The sequence below is a fragment of the Hyaena hyaena genome, unplaced genomic scaffold, assembly GCF_003009895.1.
Source record: "Hyaena hyaena isolate Hyena2069 unplaced genomic scaffold, ASM300989v1 scaffold_126, whole genome shotgun sequence".
In the NCBI taxonomy this organism is placed as follows: Eukaryota; Metazoa; Chordata; class Mammalia; order Carnivora; family Hyaenidae; genus Hyaena; species Hyaena hyaena.
In genome coordinates this window covers 2,517,451-2,539,749 of record NW_024080759.1, presented here as the reverse complement: position 1 = coordinate 2,539,749, position 22,299 = coordinate 2,517,451, and the positions used below count along the sequence as shown (strand labels likewise).

At 38.7% G+C, this 22,299-nt stretch overlaps 1 protein-coding gene across 1 annotated transcript in view; it reads right to left on the bottom strand.

Annotated features, from left to right (window-relative positions):
• The window catches only part of CCDC148 (coiled-coil domain containing 148), a 238,125-nt gene that overhangs the window by 39,614 nt on the left and 176,212 nt on the right, over positions 1–22,299 (bottom strand). The window contains exon 12 of the mRNA XM_039237513.1: positions 17,732–17,850. Within this exon, the coding sequence (XP_039093444.1) occupies positions 17,732–17,850 (119 nt within the window). The remainder of the gene's footprint in view (positions 1–17,731; positions 17,851–22,299) is intronic.

Genomic DNA, 22,299 nt, shown 5'->3' with positions numbered 1-22,299 from the left:
AACAAAGAAATTACCTATTGAAGACTCAGATACATCATGAGCTGGAAGATAATATTTTGGAAAGTTGGATGCTATTCTATAGGAAGTGGTTTTCCCCTGAAGTAGTGACCAATATATTGTGCTGTTTCACAGCCCAGCCAGATCATGTACATAGGTGGGCCAATAAGTACAGGTGGGAATGTTGCTTTTCACTCTTAACCCTAAAGACTCATTTGCAAAATCTATTTTTCCCATCTCTGAGACTCTAGTCTCTGCTGGTTTTAACTTCTAATACTTCTACCAGGAGGAATAGTTATATTGAATTAGGAGCTGATGCAAATATTTGCCTTTTGGGGTTTATCATACTACTAAGTAAAGAGCTAGAAAATGAGGTTACAGTGGTGGCTGGAACAATTGATATCAGAGGGAAATAGGACTGCTGTTATTTAATAGAGGTAGGAAGAAGTAGAAGGAATCCAAGGAACTTCTAGGATACCTTCTGGTGTTGCATGGCCAATGGTAAAAGTCATCATATACAAGTCAGTTTAAATCAACCCATTGGGTGAAGAACCTCACCCAGCCAAGATGCTGGCTGAAAGCAAACAGCAAATGTAATGCATAGGAGAAAAAGAAAATTATGAGTTGGAATTATGATCTTGACCATTTACTGAAAAAAGATGTTCATCATTTTCCATTTACATACACACAAAGAGACCTTACTTAATATGTAAAAATGCAGATCGTCCCTAACTTATGATGGGTTACCTCTCAATAAACCCATCATAAGTTGAAAATATTGTCAGTCAAAAATGTATCTAATACATCTAACCTACCAAACATCATAGCTTAGCCTATGCTCAAAACATTTGCATTAGCCTACAGTTGGGCAAAATTATCTAACACAAAGCCTATTTTATAATAGAGCATGGAATATCTTGTGTAACTTATTAAATAGTGTACTAAAAAAAAAAAAAACAGAATGGTTGTATGGATGTAAGTGTATCACTCATTCATCCTCGTGTGACTGACAGAAGGCTGCAGCACACTGTCACTGCCCTGAATCAGGGGAGAGTATCGCCCTGCATATCATTAGCCCAGAGAAAGATCCGAATCCAAAATTCCTTTTATATATATAGTAATTTTCTGCCTGCTTTCTTCACCTCTATTTTCCTTATGATTTTATTTAAGGCATGTTTATTGGTAGTAAGCTAAAATTTAGTCCATAGGTCATGGAATATTGAGATGGATCATAACAGAACCAGGATAATTCAGAAAGATCTCACTTAGAAATCTTGAATTTAGAGCTAGACAAAATGTAATAAATGAGACTTTGAGTTGGTTTCCTTTAGGAATGAGGTAAGCATGTTTGGTGTTGTGAAAGGTGAAATTGCAGTGTTGGGTGGAAGGAACTTTTTTGGCAGAGTAGTATAAAAAGAAGCGGTATGTTGATTTTGCCAACTACAGTTGTGGACTGTAAGAAACATTCTTTTATATTTTTCTTTCCTTTTCTTTTCTCAGCATCTGAGCCCCCTTCTTCTTCTGAATAAATCCCTCTTGTAAAGTGATGTCAGGTACTTACTTTCCCCCTTTGCAACTAGCTCAAGAGCATTTGATCTGAGTTCAGCCCAGTGGGTGCTGCACTTGGAAGCCAGTGATACAAAGGAGCAGGGCCTGTGGAGACACTGTCAAAGATACTGGCAGTAGAAGCATGGCAGGGGTGTGGATAAGGCAGCACTGCCAAGTGGTATGTCCAGAGTCCAGAGACAGCAGAGGAGGAGGCACAAGCTGTGGAATCTAATGGTCAGTGGCTGGACTTTATGGGATGATTTTCTGCAGGGAATTGAGGTACAGTTTTGACTCTTTTTTTAAGTTTATTTATTTTTATTTTGAGAGGGAGACCAAGAGAGAATGAGATGGGGAGGGGCAGAGAGAGGGAGATACAGAATCCCAAGCAGGCTCTATGCTGACAGTGCAGAGCCCGATGTGGGGCTTGAACTCACAAACTGTGAGATCATGACCTGAGCTGAGATCAAGAGTCGAACACTTAACTGATTGAGCCACCCAGGCACCCCTAGTCTTGACTCTTCCTATCTTCCCAGCCTCTGTTATTCACAAACATTTTCTATGCTCAGTTCTGCAAATGATTCTGTATGCAACCCTAATATGAAGTATTTTTATTGCAAAATTCAAGTAGGAATAATTTCTGTTGTTTGCAAACTAGAACCCTAGTTAATACAAGTGGGCTGGGCTAGATGCTTTCCAAGATTCCTCTCAGCTCTAAAATAACATGACTCTATAAAACTCATATTAAAATACATAAAGTAAGAAAATAATCTAGATTGTAAGCATGTTCCTTTCACTAAGTATTATTTAATATCACCTGATAGCCTTGTGTGTGTGTGTGTGTGTGTGTGTGTGTTTTCCTTATAGGAGTAGTTCCAAACAAAGGAAGGAAGGATAAACAAGTGCTTGAACCTATACTTTACCCACCACAGTGGTGGTATTTTGTGAAAGTTACTTTTACATTTCTCCCAATCCATGGCTTGATACCATTCTCATTTAACCATGATTGCTAAGTTTCTGCCTACCTAGCCCTGCAGCTTTAGAGTATCTTCCTAAAGTTTATGCTAAAAGGTGAGTATTTCATCACCTGAAAGTGCTTAGTAAAACTCCCTAGCTAAGGAGTTAGTTATAAAAACCTCAGTAACTTAAAGAATGGTGGCCTTCCTTTCACTCACAAATACTGTGTGGAGCCTTGGAGGACACAGCATCCCTTTGCTGCAGAAAACACACAGAAAATCATTTATATCTACAGATGTAGGTGTTGAATGGGAGAAAGGCAATACAGTATCAAAACCACTTGTTGCCCAGTGAGGAACTTTCAAATATCTGTAGCATTAATTATGGACCAAGATAAAAGTCTGTGTTCCTGGGGAAGAGAATATGAGATGATAAATTCTTGAGAAAGACCGTCGCATCTATCTATTCTATTTGAAATCATAACATCTGTGGTCACTTCACTGACATGTTGGTATAGAGGACAAATAATGGTGGGCACTATAGGGAAGCAATAATGCACATTTTGTATAAAAATGTATTATAAAGGTTTCTGAATATTGCCCACCCTCTACCAAACACACACCTGCTGACCTTCCACTTTGTGTTCTAAACAAGTAACTGCAACAGACAGATCAATTTGGCATATGGTAGAAATCCAGTAGCTTTTTTAATGAGCAAAGACTTCTAAAACCAAAAACCAAAGTTGTAAACAACAAAGTAAAAACAACCCAAACTACTGAACAAAAGGCACTCTCTGCTCTGGTTTAAAAAGGATCATAGATCAGAAGCTGGGCTTGCACACCTCAGGAGATAAATCGTCATCCAAGACCTCTACAATGACCCTCAGCTGAGTGATCTCTGCCCAGCTGGTGCTCCGTCTGCCCACTGGCACAAGCATGCTTGTTTATTTTCACATTAAAATTACTGTACATTGCTGTGTTCATAAGCTTCTTAGCCTCCTTCTGTCAACTATGCTTGATTGGCTAAGATTCATTCAAAGGGTACTAGAATTATATCCAAATAATCTATGTATTCATGCCATAATACATGAAAACACACACACATATACCCATGCGATAGTTACTTATATTACTGATGAGCAGGTTCTAACTGTTATTATTATTTTTAGGCAAAATTACCTCTATGGGTTGGAAGATGGAATGTTGGCTACCAGTGGGGTCTATTTCAGTCTTTTAAATTAATGCTAATTTGTGAAACATTTCTGATATCATTTAAAAGACAAAACAGACAGTTTTACTAAGAACTATATTTGTTTAATGCCTCACAGTGATCCTTGGTTGACATCATTTGGCACATCCACTTGGAATGGGGGTTTGGTTGACAGAGATTTAATGAACGAGAGTATTCTACTAATTTTGGGAAATCTCTTGCTGAGAAGCAAAAACATAACAAATGTTTGTAAAGTTTCCGTTGAAGTCAGTCTAATAATCGTATTCTTTAAAAATCTCACAGATTAGACTGTGAACCCACTTTAAATGTCCTTAATGTCTTCCAATACAACATGCTGAATATTGCATACTGTTAAGAAAAGACATGGAAAATAGAGAGAAACATCTGGTTTTACTGCTTAGAAAATGCAATAATTATCAATTCCCTGCTGTTGGCAAGCACCCCAAAACACACACTAGATTAACAAAGCCAATTTAGTGTTAGGAAGGCAGCTGGCTCTAGTTTCTTCCTTCCCAAATGGTCATCACCATCTTAAACTTCAAATATGTACCATTTGCAACATAGAAAAACTCCATTCTTTTGGAAACAATAACTGAAATCTAATGTTTGTTTCTACACAAAGCAATGCTTTCTCCATTAAACACACATCCATGAGCATATATGCACATGCACACACACACATCTGCTTAGACAGAAACATGCAAGATTTTTGCTTGCAGAGGATTCTTGAATTGCTAACCTTCTCCATGAATATGAAGTTTCACCTCCATGACTTTCCTGGACTACTTCAATGAGGGAATAGCACTGGGAAAAAAAAGACTTAACAGGTAATTCTACAAAAAGTAGGATCTCTTCAAGAACCCAATAGATGATTTGGGTCCATACTTTAGAAAGTATAAAGAACTCTAGTACACTAGTCTTCAAACTTCACTGCACTTCAGAATCCCCTGAAGATTTTCAAAAACTGTTGGGACTAAAATCCTAATGCCACAGAGTTTGATTTAACTGATCTAGGACCTTGTCTAGGCATCAGGACTTTCAAATATTTCCCAGGGGATTCCGACATAGCAAAGAATGCATCTGGGGCTCTCATATTACATTAGCATTAACCAATGAATTTATGTTCTTATTATGTATTTATATTTAGTTTGTATACAAATTCCAGTTAGTTAAAATTCACTGTAATATTAGTTTCACGTGCACAATTTAGTGATTCAACACTTACATGCAAAGGCCGATGCTCATCACAAGTGCACTTCTTAATCTCCCTTTGGGCAACACTTTACACAACTCCCCTAACCATGACTCTTTGCTACCATTTTACCTCTTCTGGAATATCATATGCACTGATCACATAGTGTATGATATTGGGTGACCAATGAATTTCTTACATCTTTACCTTCCATTTGTTGGTCATGCCAGCTCCATTCAGTCTCCTGTTATGAAATGTTATCCAGAGGAGCTGCTTAGCCAAGAAAGGTTCCTAAAATGCCTTAGGAATCTTTAAATTACCTTTCAGGGCACATAAATAAGCATTTAAATATGTTAAAGTTATTACAAAGGAAGTGGGAAAGGTGGGCTTTCAAATGACATGGAACAGCAAAAAATATAAATAAGTGAAATGTCACAATTACAACCATGCTTGTAAAGATAATACCTGGCAAATACAGAGGGAGGAGAGTGTATATTGGCTGCACTTCAGAGAGCTGAAAAGTTAGAGATTGAACATTTTAACAAGCCTTTATCAAATGTCATAATGACAAGAGAGAGGGCCCTGTACATGGAAGGATGATCTAATTTCTTCTTATTTACTCTGCAACTTTTTTTTAATTTTTAAAAATATTTTTATTTACTTTTGAGAGAGAGAAACAGAGTGCAAGCAGGGGAGGGGCAGAGAGACAGGGAGACACAGAATCTGAAGCAGGCTCCAGGCTCTGAGCTGTCAGCACAGAGCCCGATGTGGGGCTCAAACCCATAAGCCCGGAGATCATGACCAACGTCGGATGTTTAATGGACTGAGCCACCCAGGTGCCCTTACTCTGCAACTTTCAATGGTAATGGGAAGCAATGATGCTAAAGAAAGACGAAACAAATAAGATGTGGCCATTCCAAGTCCTTGGTTCCTACTCTTCTCGGTGCATATCTAACATAAAGAATGCTCAGTAAAGAAAGTGTCTATCGACACCATAAATATGCCTCACAGAACCATGCAATGGTTTGGCTGCAGCCTTGCCCCACTAGGCTGAGTAGGAAGGCTAAGGGGAAAGAGAGCATTCAGAGCCCTGCTAGAGAGAAAGAACCGCTGTATGCAAGAGAAGAGAGTTTAACTTCCAGCAAGTGAGTGGGAAAAGAAGGCCATTAGGAGGTCACATGACAATGTGGGAAGGCTAGCAAAGGGCCTGGAGTGCAGAATTAGGGAAATTAGATAACATGAGGTATAAACATTGTGGCAAATAATAAAAGCGATGTGTATGTTCTTATGTTTATTTTAAAGACTGCTACCTCTGTTATGTGGAAAGGATATCTTCTGTTTAATACTCTTATATTTGATTCAGTATATTCCCTTCTACACATTTCACATGACTTTCTGCTTTGCACTTCAGCTTGAAGCCCACAACCAATTAATGAAAATGGAAAAGTATCTTTTATTTATTGTTTTGAAAAGTATTATTGTTTCTTCTTACTATCAGAAATGTACACTCAATGTGGAAATTTCAGAAAATACAGAAGAAAATCAAAACTATCTTTCATTTTATTTCCTGGAGAAAAAAAAAACCTTGTTATCATAGGGTTATGTTTCTTTTGAGATTTTTTAATATAAATATTACAGAAATAACATTTTTAAAATATTAACATCATCTGCCTTATTTCTCCTAGAAATCATGTTTCCCTTTGGCCATTCCACTGGTATGAAAAGAAGTAGGTGAGGGTCTCTGAAACCAGTTTCATCACTCTCTACCCCTTAGTGGATCAAACTGTGATGATTGAGGCTTAGTAGAAATACCAAGGTAGCACTGGGAGAATCCAAGAACGTGGGGCTAGGTCTCCACTTTCCTGGTATAAGATGCCTCCCAAGGAAGCCTTTCATTTAGCATGGCATCCTGTCTACCATGACATGGGAACAGAGGGAGATATTTAGGGACTGCATTGAAAATATTTGTTTCTCGTGGCTTACACAAAGTCTTATTGGAAGTATAATTCATGCACTGGGAAAACAAGGTCTGGCAAGACTTGGAGGAGAGATCTCAGGACCAGAAGCAGTGGCAGGGTATGTGGTCAGCAGAACCATACGATGGCCCACACCCTAAGGCTAACTGAATCCAGTTATGTTTCCAGTGGATCGTATAAGAAATGAGGCAAGAGATATATTAAGGACATCTTGACAAGGGTAATGAAGACCCTGAATTATTCAAGATGATGAAAAAATCAGAGTTCAAAATTTATATAAACTCATCAATTCTTTAAGAGACTCAGAATCTGCCAGTAGACCAGCCACTCAACCATCCATTGCCAGGAAGGCTGCTCAGCTTTACTGTAAATCTCCACTGGCCCATACAGTATCTATTCATCACATGAGGTTATTCTGCCCTTGAAATGTGACTAGTCCAAGTCAAAATGTTCTGAATGTATTAAATGTACAGATTTCAAAGATTTCATATGAAAAAAGATGTAAAATAATTGTTAAGGTGCACTTGGGTGGCTGAGATGGTTGAGCATCCAGCTCTTGGTTTAGGCTCAGGTCGTGACTCCAGGGTCATGGGATTGAGTCTCGCACCAGGCTCTTCACCGAGCATGGAGCCTGCCTAAGATTCTCTCTCTCTCTCTCTCTCTCTCTCTCTCTGTCCCTCTGTCTCTGTCTCTCTCTTTCTTCCTCTGCCCTTATTCCCCACTTATGCTCTCTCTCTCTCTAAAAAATAAAAATAATAAATTAATTAATCAACAAATAAATAAAATTTACATTGATAGCATATGGAAATGATAATGTTTCTGGATATATTGGGTTAAATAAAATTTATAATTAAAAATTCCACTTGTCACCTTTTACATCTTTAAGTGTGGGTACTAGAAAATTTAAAACTACATGATGTGTGATTTGCATAATATTACTATTGGGTAGCACGGCCTTGTACCCTGTGGAGGTAGAGGTATGAGATGGAATTGCGTAGGGTAATAGGGACCCTGCAGGGTGTCAGAACCCACAGGCTGACCAGCTATTCCATCCTTCCATTGAAGGAAGTTACCTGAACTTCAGCAGAGATTGCAGTTTGTACTTTGTCCACCTAAACAGATAGATAGAATCCAAAATTAGATCACTTTGAAATGAAAAGAGCTTGAGATAATTTTAATTGAAAAATTTCCATCTTTCTTCACCACCCTGCAGGAAAGGGTCTCATAAAGAGATTGAGATCAGTTACTATTCTTCACACATTTGGGAGTGGTGTGAGTAAATATTTGACCTCAGAACAAAGTCTTTTTTAGAATTGATATCATCATACTTTATATAAATTTTGAAACCTGCTTTTTTAAAAAGTTTATTTTTTTGAGAGAGAGGGAGAGTGCATGCCTGCTTATAAGCAGGGGAGGGTTAGAGAGATGGGGGGGAGGGAGAGAAAGAGAATAGCAAGTAGGCTCTGCACTGACAGCACAGAGACCCAGTGCAGGACTCAGTCTCAAGAACCATGAGATCATGATCTGAGCCGAAAACAAGAGTCTGGCACTTAACTTACTGAACCACACAGGCACCCTTTGAACCCTACTTGTTTAATCATCCTGCATATGTTAGTCTCTCACCAACAAGAAAAAAATATATACCGTCCTGAAAAATAGATATATAAAATAATGCCGAAATGGAGTGCTATTCAGTAATAAAAAAGGAAAAAAAAAACCCCCAATACATGCTACAACATGGATGAGCTCAAACACATCATGCTAAGGGAAAGAAACCAGATACATTATGTTTATATAAAATGTTATAGGGGAGCCTGGGTGGCTCAGTCGGTTGAGCATCTTGATTTTGGCTCAGGTCATGATCTCACAGTTTGTGAGTTCAAACCCCACATTGGGCTCTGCGCTGACGACCTGGAGCCTATTTTGGATTCTCCCTCTCTCTCTGTCCCTCCCCCACTCGCACCCTGTCTCTTTCTCTCAAAAATAAATAAACGTTAAAATGTTTTTAAATAAATAAATAATATAATGTAATATATAAATGTATATAAAATGTATATTTACATATAATTTATATAAAAAGGCAAATCTATTGAGACAGAAAGAGATTAGTGGTCATTTGGGGCTGGGAGTAGGGCCTGGAATTAATGGAAATGGGCATGAGAGATCTTTCTAGGATAATGTAAATAATATAAAACTGGAACATAGCCATGATTGGACAACTATATAAATTTACTAAAAATCATTTCGTTGTACACTGAAAACAAGAGAATTCATATATAAATTATTATTCAATAAAAAGGAATTTTTTAATGTTAAAAGTAGCAGGATTAGTAGCTTTTCATGAAGCATTCTAAGTTTTTGCACATTGTTATGAAAAGACATAGAAAGTAGAGAAGTAGAAAAAATTGGAAGCTATCAGTAACCTTGCCTTTGGGAAACATTCCAATATGTACCACTTTATTGTTATGACATCAAAAATGAAATGTAAATTATTTAGAAATTAGATAATGAAAACTTATTTTATTTTAATATTTTTTCCATTAGAGAAATTTATCTTTTTAAATGTGGATTTCTTTTTTTTTATAGTTTATTGTCAAGTTGGTTTCCATAGAACACTCAGTGCTCATCCCAACAAGTGCCTTCCTCCATGCCCACCACCCCTTTTCCCCTGTGCCCCATCCCCATCAATCCTCAGTTTGTCCTCAGTATTTAAGAGTTTCTTATGGTTTCTCCCTCCCTCTCCTTAACTATCCGCCGCTCCCCCCCCCCCGCCATGGTCCTCTGTTAAGTTTCTCCTGTTTCACATATGAGTGAAAACATATGGTGTCTTCTTTCTCTGCCTGGCTTATTTCACTCAGCATAACACCCTCGAGTTCCATCCACATTGCTACAATGGCCAGATTTCATTCTTTCTCATTGTCAAGTAGTATTCCATTGTATAGATAAACCACATCTTCTTGATCCATTCAGCAGTTAATGGACATTTAGGCTGTTTCTATGATTTGGTTATTGATGAAAGTGCTGCTTTGAACATTGGGATACATGTGTCCCTATATATCAGCACTCCTGTATCCCTTGGATAAATTCCTAGCAGTGCTATTGCTGAGTCATAGAGGAGTTCTATTGTTAACTTTTTGAGGACCATTCATACTGTTTTCCAGAGGGGCTGCACCAGTTTACATTCCCACCAACAGTGTAGGAGGGTGCCCGTTTCTCCACATCCTAGCCAGCATCTTTAGCCACTCTGATCGGTGTGAGGTGGTATGGAACCTTATTTTAAAACTTATAGAATGCAGCCCAAGATACACAGGAAGAAAAAAAAGGAGGTTATAGCCAAATAAATTTATTAGAAAATAAAAGAGACTGGAAACAAACTAAAGCTTTCAACCTAAGAGGATAGATATAGCTTAGTAATATTCAGGATCATGCTTCTTCCTCTCTCTTACCTCAAACTCCATTCCCAATGAAACAAGTTATCATATTTTACCTAAATACTTGATGAACTTTTGTCATTTCTGTAGCTGCACTGCTGCTTCCTAGTTCATGCACTTTTCCTCACACAGCCACTAAAGAAAATTTAGAATCACCTTTTTGGTCATCAGTTTCTACTTATTCCAAAATAATTTCCAAGCCTTCACCAGGAAAAAAAACAACAACTGTGAAATCTTCTGGAGAAACTGAGAGAAGACTTGAACTAGAGAGCTATTCTGGAAGGATGATCCTAGACTGGAGATTCAATTTCGTATATATGTCAGCATTCTTTAACAAAATCTCAATGCAAATAATCGGCAAGATTTTTAAAAATGAAATTTGACATAAGAATAACTAAGATATGAGGTGCTGGGTGGCTCAGTTGATTAAGCGGCCAACTTCAGCTCAGGTCATGATCTCGCAGTTTGTGAGTTCGAGTCCCACGTCAGGCCCTGTGCTGACATCTCAGAGCCTGGAGCCTGCTTCAGTTTCTTTGTCTCCCTCTCTCTCTGCACCTCCCCAGTTTGTACTTTGTCTCTGCCTCTCTAAAAAAAAAAAAAATACATGTTAATTTTTTTAAAAAAAGTAATAACTAAGATATTTTTGAAAATGAGTGAACACTTGCTCTATCAGATAGCAAAACAGATTAATTAAAATAGCATGATATTGATGTAAAAATATAAATATAGATCAGTTTTCATTTAATCTAATCAGCATCCATATGGATATGAAAGTATAATTAGAAGTATAATATATAATAAAGGTGGCATTTCAACTCAGTGGGTTAGGATGAATCATTAAATAATTGATGTTGAGAGACTTGACTATCAATTTACACCAAAAAATGAAAGTTGGACACTTAGCTCATATCATTCTTGGAAATAAATTCCAGATGGCTGAATTTCAGAAGAAACGTGGTTAATATACACTATTTTAAAAGAATTAGGTAAGTCTATTTGCAGGGGGTGCCGTGTATCATTTTGAAGTTTGTGCTTTGTAAAAGCCATGCCGGACCAGGAGTATGAATAGGGGATGACAGCCAGCTTTGCTGCTGTTTGTCTAGCTGAGTGCCATGGTTCAGAAAGGGGGTCTATTCCTAATTTGTCTATCTCTGGATAGGGGATCTATGCACTTTGCCACCAGAAAGGAGAACCTTTTCTAGTTGGCACAAAAACCTTATATACTAGCAGCAACCGGTAAATAGTACTTAATAGTAAATAAGTAATTTGTGGATATATAAATGCTTTTTTCAAAAAAACACAAATAGTTACTATAAACAGAACTTGTCTCTCTAATATTCATATGTTGACATCCTAACTCCCAACGTGATAGTATTTGGAGATGAGGTCTTGGGAAATAATTTGGTTTAGATGTGGTCATGAGTGTGGGCCCTCACGATGGAATTAGTGATCTTATAAGAAGAGACAGAGATCTACTGTCTCTCTTCACATCTATGGGCACAAAGCAAAAAAGCAGTTGTCTATAAGCCACATAAAGAGTTCTCCCAGAAACTCACCATGCTGGCACCTTATTCTTGGTCTTCTAGTCTCCAGAACTATGAGAAAATAAATTTCTGTTGTTTAAACCACCAGTCTGGTGTTTTATTACAGCAGCCTGAGCTAATACAATAGTATTATATCGTAAAATGTATTGGGGATTTTTGTTGTTGTTGCTGTCCTTAAACTCATTTTTTATGTAGGTACATAGAGATAGTATCTATGCACAAGTACTAAACAACGAAAAACAGAAAGGACTTCTAGAGAACACATTGTATGAGGGTAGTGATCAAGGGGAACTTTTGCTTTAGGAGAATGAAACTAGATCATTTTCTCATACCATACCCAAAAATAAACTCAAAATGGATAAAGGACCCGAACGTGAGACAGGAAACTATCAAAACCCTAGAGGAGAAAGCAGGAAACAACCTCCTTGACCTCCACCGCAGCAACTTCTTACTTGACACATCCCCAAAAGCAAGGGAATCAAGAGGAAAAATAAAGTATTGGGACCTCATCAAGATTAAAAGCTTCTGCACAGCAAAGGAAACAACCCACAAAACTAATAGGCAACCAACGGAATGGGAAAAGATAGTTGCAAATGACATATCAGATAAAGGGTTAATATCCAAAATCTATAAGGAACTCACCAAACTCCACACCCGAAAAAGAAACAACCCAGTGATGAAATGAACAGACACTTCTCCAAAGAGGACATCCAGATGGCCAATAAACACACGAAATGATGCTCAGCATCCCTCCTCATCAGGGAAATACAAATCAAAACCACACTGAGATACCACCTCACGCCAGTCAGAGTGGCTAAAATGAGCAAATCAGAGGACTCTAGATGCTGGCAAGGATGTGGAGAAAAGGGCACCCTTCTACACTGTTGGTGGGAATGTAAACTGGTGCAGCCCCCCTGGAAAACAGTGTGGAGGTTCCTCAGGAAACTAACAGTAGAACTCCCCTAGGACCCAGCAATAGCACTGCTAGGAATTTACCCAAGGGATACAGAAATGCTGATGCATAGGAGCACATGTACCCCAATGTTCATAGCAGCACCCTCAACAATAGCTAAAACATGGAAAGAGCTTAAGTGTCCATCAATGGACACTTGGATCAAGAAGATGTGGTTTATCTATACTATGGAATACTACATGGCAATGAGAAACAATGAAATCTGGCCATGTGTAGCAACATGGATGGATGTTGAGGGTGTTCTGCTGAGCGAAATAAATCAGGCAGAGAAGAACAAATATCATATGTTTGCACGTATAGGAGGATTAGGAGGAACTTAACGGAGGACCGTGGGGGAGAAGAAGGGGAGAAATGGTGGGGGAAAGGGAGAGAGGCAAACCATGAGACACTCTTGAATGCTGAGAACAAACTGAGGACTCATGGGTGTGGGGGGTGAAGGGGGAGATGGGCATGGAGGAGGGCACTTGTGGGGATGAGCACTGGGTGTTATATGGAAACCAACTTGACAATAAACTATTTGTAAAAAAAAAAAAGAATGCTAATTTTTAAGGTATATGCTTAAAAAAAAGGGGGCACTTTTGCTTTAACCTGGTTTTATTTTTAATAAAAATGTCGTCATTATTACATGTTTTATCTAAAGCATTTAAAATGCTTAAACATTTTGAGAAAAGAAATTGTTAGAAGGTGTCTTGTGTTTTATTTCATTTTATTTTATTTTTTAGAAGATGTCTTATGTTTTAAAAATTCAGTTGATTGGGCAGCTGGGTAGCTCAGGCAGTTAGGTGCCCTACTCTTGATTTCAGCTCAGGTTGTGATATCAAGGGGTTCATGAGTCCAAGCACCACGTCAGCCTCTATGCTAACAGTGTGCTGCCATAACCCCCCCCACACACACACTCTCTCTCTCTCTCTCAAAATAAATAAATAAACTTTAAAAATTCAGATAATACTGATCACTTATATTTGATGCATGTTACATTCAATACTTCATTTAACTCTTACAACAGTCCTATGAAGTAGATACTATATATGTCTTTACTGTACAGATGAAGAAACTGAAGTATAGGCAAGTGAAATAACTTACCCAAAAGCCACATAGCTATAAAGAATAGAGTCAGGATTCCAATGTCAACAACTTGATTAAAGAACCTTCCTTCTTAATCTCTCTGGCATGTTCAGAAAGAAAATAGGGCTTAGGAAATTAGGAGGTTAGCGGAAACTTTGGCAAAAACAAAAGCAAAAACGAAAAGAAATGAGGGCAAAATACAGATTATAAGTGAGAAGGAAAATGTAATTAATAAGTAAAATGAATTATTTTATCTTTTTATGTTGAACCACATAAAACTGCCAATACTTAACCATTTGTGACCTGCAAAAATGGGATTTTCTTATGGTTCAACATAATATATCTACTAATTGATGGACATTGTTTTCGAGAAACTTAACCATAGACTTAAAAGCTAGAAAATGAAAATAAACAGTGGAAGTTTTTAAACTCTCAAGGCCATGTGTGCATGTTTTCAATAGATCTGGAAACTGGTTTAAACTTTTATTCCAATATGAAAAAAATGAGCCTCCAGTTAAAATATTAAACATGAAGTTTGTGAGTTGTATTTCAGTAGTAGAGAAAAACAAATTAACCAAATCTCTTACTGCCAGGATGGTTATAAAAGAACACAACTTCTGGTACTTGCCAGAAGCAAAAGCTACCAGCATTTTTTACATGTTGAGTTCCATCTCCCTAAATCACAGAATGATGACTATGCTCTAATCTACAACATTATCCAAAATTTTCTGGGAACTATTTCTTGATGTATGATCCTAATATTTTAATGGCCTTGCTCACTGATTTCCCAATGGCACGAAAGAACTTGATTTGTAACTCTCTGAATCTCCATTTTGCACGAGTAGAACACACAGATCATAGGCCCTTAAAGTTGATAGTTTACTTAGCCCTCAGAGGTTATCCAGTTCAGTTTTACAAAGAACAGAGCAGAGCCCTATAGAGGCTGAATGGCTTTGGCCAGGTGAGACACTATTCCAAGAAGACTGAAGACTAAAAGCCTGGTCCCCTGGTTCCTAGTCCTTAGTACTCTTTTTGCTATGTTGTAATATGACTATTTTTTCCTGTTATGTAATGCAGATTAATCTGATTTTCCTTTTTTCTTTTCAACTAGAGTTCTGAGTCAGCTAATCTTGATAATTATTGGAACAGGAAGGAAAAGACCGAAATGGCTCTGTAATCAAAGAAACTCCCTGGCTGTGAGGGGAGATTCTATTAGAAGCATATCTGCTAGATGCTGGGACCTCACATCTGTTCTGTTCTTTCCACCCCCTTTAATTCCTGTGGCTTTCTTGTTTCCTCAGCATAGCTTCATACTATCCATCCAGACTTTGACCTCCACCATTGCCTTGCTCTTTAGTATTTAGCTGTTGGTGGGATTTTTGTCTCTGACCCATGGCTGGCCTATCTGCTGGTAAGCACTTTGTGCTTGTTTGGCTGGTTTGTCATTGGCTGCTTCACCTCTTACCTTGAACTCTAAAATCTTGAGACACCTAGAAAATGATGTAAATTTCATCCAGCAAATGCTTAGGAATAGTCTGGCATCTATGTTTTAACTCCAGATTTACTCTGCAAGCTTGGTGACTGGAGTTTGAGATAACTGTCCCATGGGTCACAGAGGAAGCTTCCTAGATACAAATGAACTTAGTTGTATAAAGTGGCTAAGTCCCGGGCACCGGGGTGCCTCAGTTGGTTAAGCATCCAACTGGTGGTTCCAGCTCAGGTCATGATCTCATGGTTTGTGAGTTCGCACTCTGCAACAGGTTTGTACTGGCAGAGCTGAGCCTGCTTGGGATTCTGTGTCTCCCTCTCTCTCTCTTCCCCTCCCCTCATGCTATCTTTGTCTCTCTCAAAATAAATAAGTAAGTAAATAAATAAATAAATAAAGGTTAAGTCCTCCAAGATTATGTATATATCTAAGGAGTAATTTTATTTTATTTTATTTATTTTTGAGAGAGAGAGAGACAGCATGAGCAGGGGAGGGTCAGAGAGAGAGGGAGACACAGAATCTGAAGCAGGCTCCAGGCTCTGAGGTGGCAGTCAGTACAGAGCCCGACGCGGGGCTCAAACCCACGAGCCATGAGATCATGACCTGAGCCGAAGTCAGATGCTTGACGGACTGAGCCACCCAGGCGCCCCTCTAAGGAGTAATTTTTAAATAGATTTTATTTTTAGAGGAATGTTAGGTTCACAGCAAAACTGGGCAGAAAGTATAGAGTTCCAGGCAAGTTTTTTACATTGACTAAGAGTAAAGGAAAACTACTGCGACTTCCATTATGAAATGAAAGAGCCATTCTTAATTTACCTCTTGTGAAAATCTACTCAGAAGCTAGCTACAGTAGATGACTATGTGGACTCCCAATTGATTGTCTCTTAACTCCAAATCCACCCTTCATTGCCTGTTCTAAGAAAACAGAGCTAGACCCTGTAACTATTCTCCCTTACAGCTGGCACAATGTTGAGCCATATGAGAAAGCAGTTCTGGAAAGATACGGAAGGAGGGAGGGGCTTTCTCTCCTGGTTCCAGCGTTTACGCCTTCTTGCTCTTACCATGGCTTCCAGCTGCATGTGTGGGCAGCACACAGTGGCACCTGTGCTCATGGAGTTCCACTGGAGCCCAACGGTCACTTTCCCAACAAATTTCAGAGCCGCTCCCATGGTCAGATTCCCACTGGGTTTTGCAAGCATCCCGATGGTTGTCTTCCAGCTTTGGCCTCCTACACCCAGGCAGGGTGTTTCCTGCTTTCCCAGCAACTCTGACCAAGATCTGGTTGAGCCCAGATAAGAACTTCTCCACCATCCAGTGGGCCACAACCATGCCTTCTACAATGAGGTCTGAATCTCAACCATGGAAGGCGTGGGCCGGAGCACTTCCATATTTGTTTCTTCTATGGGAAACTTCCTTCAGCCCTGGAGTTGTCTTTAAAGCTCTCTTTATCTCTTTATATAACAGAGGTTTTCTCTTAGAATTAATAATTTAAAAAAAATTTTTTTAATGTTTTATTTATTTCTGAGAGAGAGAGAGAGGCAGCGTGAGCAGGGGAAGGTCAGAGAGAGGGAGACACAGAATCCGAAGCAGGATCCAGGCTCTGAGCTGTCAGCACAGAGCCCAATGCGGGGCTCGAACCCACAAACCATGAGATCATGACATGAGCCGAAGTCGGATGCTTAACCAACTGAGCCACCCAGGCGCCCCAGAATTAATAATTCTTTATCTTAAAACTTTCTCTATTCAAATTATTGTGTTATCTTTGTCTCCTCACTGACCCTGATTGATAAACTTGGAAAAGTAATTTTAATTTCTCTTGTACTCACTCATAAAATGAGGACACTGGGTTAGTTGCTCTCAAATGCCCTTTTCAGCTCTAAAATTACACCATTCCAAGAAATCCTCTGTGTTTTCCTACATAGGGTGCATTCTAAGTATACTAGAATGAATCATGTACACAGTATAATTGTGTATTGTCTTCTCCAGCCTCAGTCATAATAAATGGGTCTTCCTTCTTACCTGAATAATAGTTTCCTCCTTCTAGGTCAACATATTAAGCCATAGTGACAGCCTGTATCCTTTCATGCACACAGTGGGCAATCAAATACTATAAAATCCTCCGTAAGGGTTTTAACTAGGAAGCCATCCAAGGAACAAAATGGGAAACCAGAGATTTGTGTATGAACATGAGAGACCGAAATACATTATAAGTATCATTTTATCTATTTATAGATATAAATATTGAAAGAATACATTAAGTATAGAAAAATGCTCCCTCTGATACTGTTTACCCTAACCGTTTCCATTACTATGCAATTTAAGATTTTTCTTTTACCTTTCTCTGTCTTTTACTGACTGTTCAGCCATTAATTTCTTCAGTTCTTCTAGACGCTGAAGATCTCTCATTTCCATTTCTTGCCACTTCTGTTGTTTTTTAGCCCAATATTTTCTTATCTATTGCATAAATGTTACATAAAAATTGAAATTAACAATGTATATGTTAAAATGAGGAGAAAAGTTATAACAACATTACCCAGTGGTTCCTATAGCCAATATTAAATTTAAATGGCACTTTATCTTTTCCATTTCTTAGATCTGCCTATAGTATACTGATAGCTAAATAAATAAATAAATAAATAAATAAATAAATACCTGAAGATACAAGTCCTGAGAAACTGCATGGTTTAACAATTTCTGAAGTGGAAATGTAACTTATGCTAAGATCTAAAGCCTAAATCTATGGCTAAAATAATCGACTTTCAGGGAACCACAATAGAAGCATGTTATTGTCTCTAAAGTATATGATCTACTTGTTACTCAAGAATATTTTTATCCTCTCATGGTATTGCAGTCTTTAACAAATATAGCATTAAACCTATTCATACTTTAAAAGCATGAGTCTATTTATGCTAATGGACAGCAGGATGTTGAAAGCTTTATGCTTCTGGGGAAGTGGCAGGAGATAGGTGGGAGGAAGGAAGAGAAGAAAAAATAGCAGGGTTGTGATATATAGTATTTCTGACTTATGTGGTAAAATAAAGGACACATTAATCAAGCTCAAAAAGGTGAAAGCATTGTTCTTACTAGGCCTGTTTTATTTCCCTTCTCTGGAAACGGAGGCAGCCTGAGAAAACTGGAAGTATAGGTAAGCTATTTTCAAGAGGATGAAACCATCACGCAAGTTTCCCCTAGTGATGCGGCAACTGAAGTTAATGTGTATTTGACAGAGGCCCCTTCATCCACTTTGGCTCTCCATGTTGTGTGTGACTTAAGAGACTGGATCTTGTTGGCAAAAAGTAGAGTACCTCGATGGTGAATGATAATGAGTGACTGCCAGCAGAAGGTCTGTGATGGAGGACAGGTTAGCCTCACCCCAAACATGGCATTGTCTCTTTTGAGAAGTGAATATGAAACGTTAAGTGGTTTCCAGACTTGGCTTAGCAACATGGTCTCTGACCCCGGGGAGAACCAAAGGAAGCCTCCTAAGCAACATGGCCACAGCCATAGCAGCTCTGCCACAGGGCCGTGGCAACAGCGGCCACAATGGAGACACCTACTCAAAGCATAACTAGTAACTGGGTGAGATCAAGGTACCGTGATTTCACTCCATAGATAATTGAGATTTGAATTTGGGGAAAACACAGATGAAGCTAGAAATATAGCAAAGTGGGGGGAGGGGCAGAGAAAGAAAACACTGACTGATAAGGTGTGTTTCAGAGTCCTGACTGATAAATGCCAGGACATTGTACCAGTGCCAGATAAGGAAACGTTAACAATGATTACACCATCTCCCTCTGGGATTTAAGTGGTCTTTATTTTACACTTTGTACTTTTTTGTGTTACCTTATGTTTTGCAATGAATATGTATTTCTTTCATAATCAGAGAAAGTAAAGCTACTTCAAAACTAAATTTTTTAAAAAATGTTTTATTTATTTCTGAGAGAGAGAGAGAGAGAGAGAGAATCTGAAACAGGCTCCAGGCTCCGAGCCAGCACAGAACCCAATGCAGGGCTCGAACCCACAGACTGAGCCAAAGTCAGATGCTTAACCAACTGAGCCACCCAGGCGCCCCCAAAACTAAATTTTTAAAAAGAGTAGATATTGGATAGAGCATTTTCATCTAGGCTCTAAAAGGTCAGCAACATCTGCTTACTCTGTGTTGGCCTTGGAGGGAAGTCAATGGTCCTATTGTCGACAATCCCTTGACTACAAGTGGACCAACCCTTGTAGGTCCAACCTGGACAACCAGGTTGCTGGTGTCCTCAGAAAGCAGATACCATTTGGTGCACTATCCTCTGCAGGCCATAGAAATACGTCACTCCAGAGACTTTTGGTATCTCAGGACCAATTATTTCAATTTCCAACTCTCTAGTATCCTCAGACATTGCTACAGTGTGAGTCTCTCTCTCTGTCTCTCTCTCTGTCCCTCTCTGTCTCTCTCTCACTCCCTCTCTCCAACTCTCTCTGTCCTCCCTTTTCTTTCTTCCTCTATCTCTCTATCAGCTCCTCTCCTTCTCTGTCTCTGTCTCCACCTCCATCTCCCCCTCCCTCCCTCCCTCTCTTATGTGAGCACAATTTATTCTTTTTCAGTGCTATCCACTGGGCTCTCTGAAACCCCAGTGTCATCACACATAAAATCCTCTACATCTTAAAGCTTCAGACCACTACATCAGTGTTTTGACTGGAATTCTCTTGAGTGAAGGATGTTTATCTTCTGATGCTCCATGTGCCAGGAGGCTGAGGAATGGTCCAGGCATTTCCCTCCTTGTTAACTGCTACTTTTACACCACAATGATATTCCTCTCAAGTACAATGCCTTCTTCTTCCGATGTTAACTGTATATGGCTATATCTCTTTCTACCTCTCCTTCACTGGCATGTGTGAATTTCCAGGTCATTCTCAACTATTCATGAAGAATTCAGACATGCAGGTCACAGCCACACAGGACTTGTCCAAAACAACCCCTTCCACTTTCCTAGACAACTTTAGCATCTGCCTGAATGCCCCTCCAACTTACTAACCTCACAGTTCCACAACCTCCTCCATTCCAGGGATCCACCACTTCCTCCAGGATTCTATTATCATCAAATATATTTCAGTTTCCATTCTGAAATCTTCAATTATAGCCATCGATTCTATGACCAGAACCTACCCACTCCTTTCCTATCATCCTCAGTATTCTGATTATGGGCTCCAGTATAGCCCTTATTTCAAGGCTTTGCTAATTAATATAGTGGGTTTCTCTCCTCACTACACTTCAGAAAATGTGATTTATTTATCTTGGCACTTCCAACATCAACTAAATGGTCTAGAACATGGTATATACCTAACAAACATTTGTTTGATGAATGAATTACACAACTCTAGAAAACAATACCAAATATATGGTTTTAACTGAATCTTCATTGATAATCAGCATTTGTTTTATGAATTCCTGGTTAATACCTCTTATGTTCTCATGGTCATGTTCCAAAACCCATTCAGTATGGTAAGTTGCATATACGCATCCCCTTCTTTACTTTTATCGAGGAAATGGAGACTCTAAATGATACCTTTCTTGATGCCTGGCTTTTAGAAAAAGAGGTGTCCTTCCTTTGTGCAAGACATCCCTCCTAGATGGGCTCCAGATCCTATTCCCTAATTCCATCTTCTCCATAAACTTACTCCATCATTTACAGCTCTCTCTCTTATATCTTCAACTTCTTGGTCTCTGCTGCTTCTTTCTCCTCACATGGAAATATATACAAATCTCACCCATTTACGAAAATGTAAAACGACTTTCTTTAGACTCCCAAGACTGTAGCACCTCACCCTTCATTGTCTCCTTCTTCAGTCAAGCATCTTACTCTCTTCAGTTCTTATTTCCTATATTATTCCTCACTTGTGACATTCCTATCTCTGCGTTCCCTCCAAATTCACTACTTTCACCACTGACTTCCAAGTGAGCAAATGAAATGATCCTTTTCAATCTTTACTTTGCATAATTTCTTTGTGTATTTGATTCTGTCAATCCTTATCTATATAGTCTTAAGATACTACTGGCTATGGCATTCATTTGTTTCACAAACATATACTGAACACATACTTTAAGCCAGATATTGTGTTGTGTATTTGGGATACGATGCTTAAAAGAGAAGTAAGGTCTCTGACTCATATTGCTGGGACTTTCGAGAAAGAGAGAGAGAAAGAGAATAAATACATAAATGAACGAACAGAATATTACATCATATATTCTAATAAGGAAATAATTATAGCAACAATTTAGAAAAATTTGCATAGAATTCTTATTAGAAGGCATGTTTTGTAATAATCTTTGAATCAAAATTTAAAAGATGAGAGTGAGACAACTATGGGAAGAGATGGAGGGTGATCACAGCAGGAGAGGGGAGCTCTAGGTCCAACATTAATGAGTGGGAAAGACCTTGTGCATTTTCAGAACCTGGAAGAAGTCAGTGTGGCTGGAGCATGTGCTGTGAGTTAAGAGTGGAGGTGAGATTGAGAACTAGCTGAGGGCTACATGATTGGGCAAGGATTTAGGTCTAGAAACAAAGAAAAGCTATTGACAAGTTTAAAGCAGGGAGTGACATAATCTGACTTTTTAAAAGATAGCTATTGCTATTGAGTAAAGTATAGACAGTAGAGAACCAAAAGAGAAACGAGGAGACAAGATGGAAGAATAAGGTAAAAATGATCACTTGGACCAGGAAATGAAGTGTTCATGTCTGAGATGGTTTTTGAGTGGGATCAGATTGCTCACTGAGGTTTTGGATATTAAAGCTGAAGAAAATGGAATCAAGGACGATTCCTAGCTTTTTGCTAGAGCACCTGATTGAATGATGGTACCAATAACTGAGATGGAATACTGGAAGAATAACAGGTTTGGGAAAGAAAGACCATCAGGAG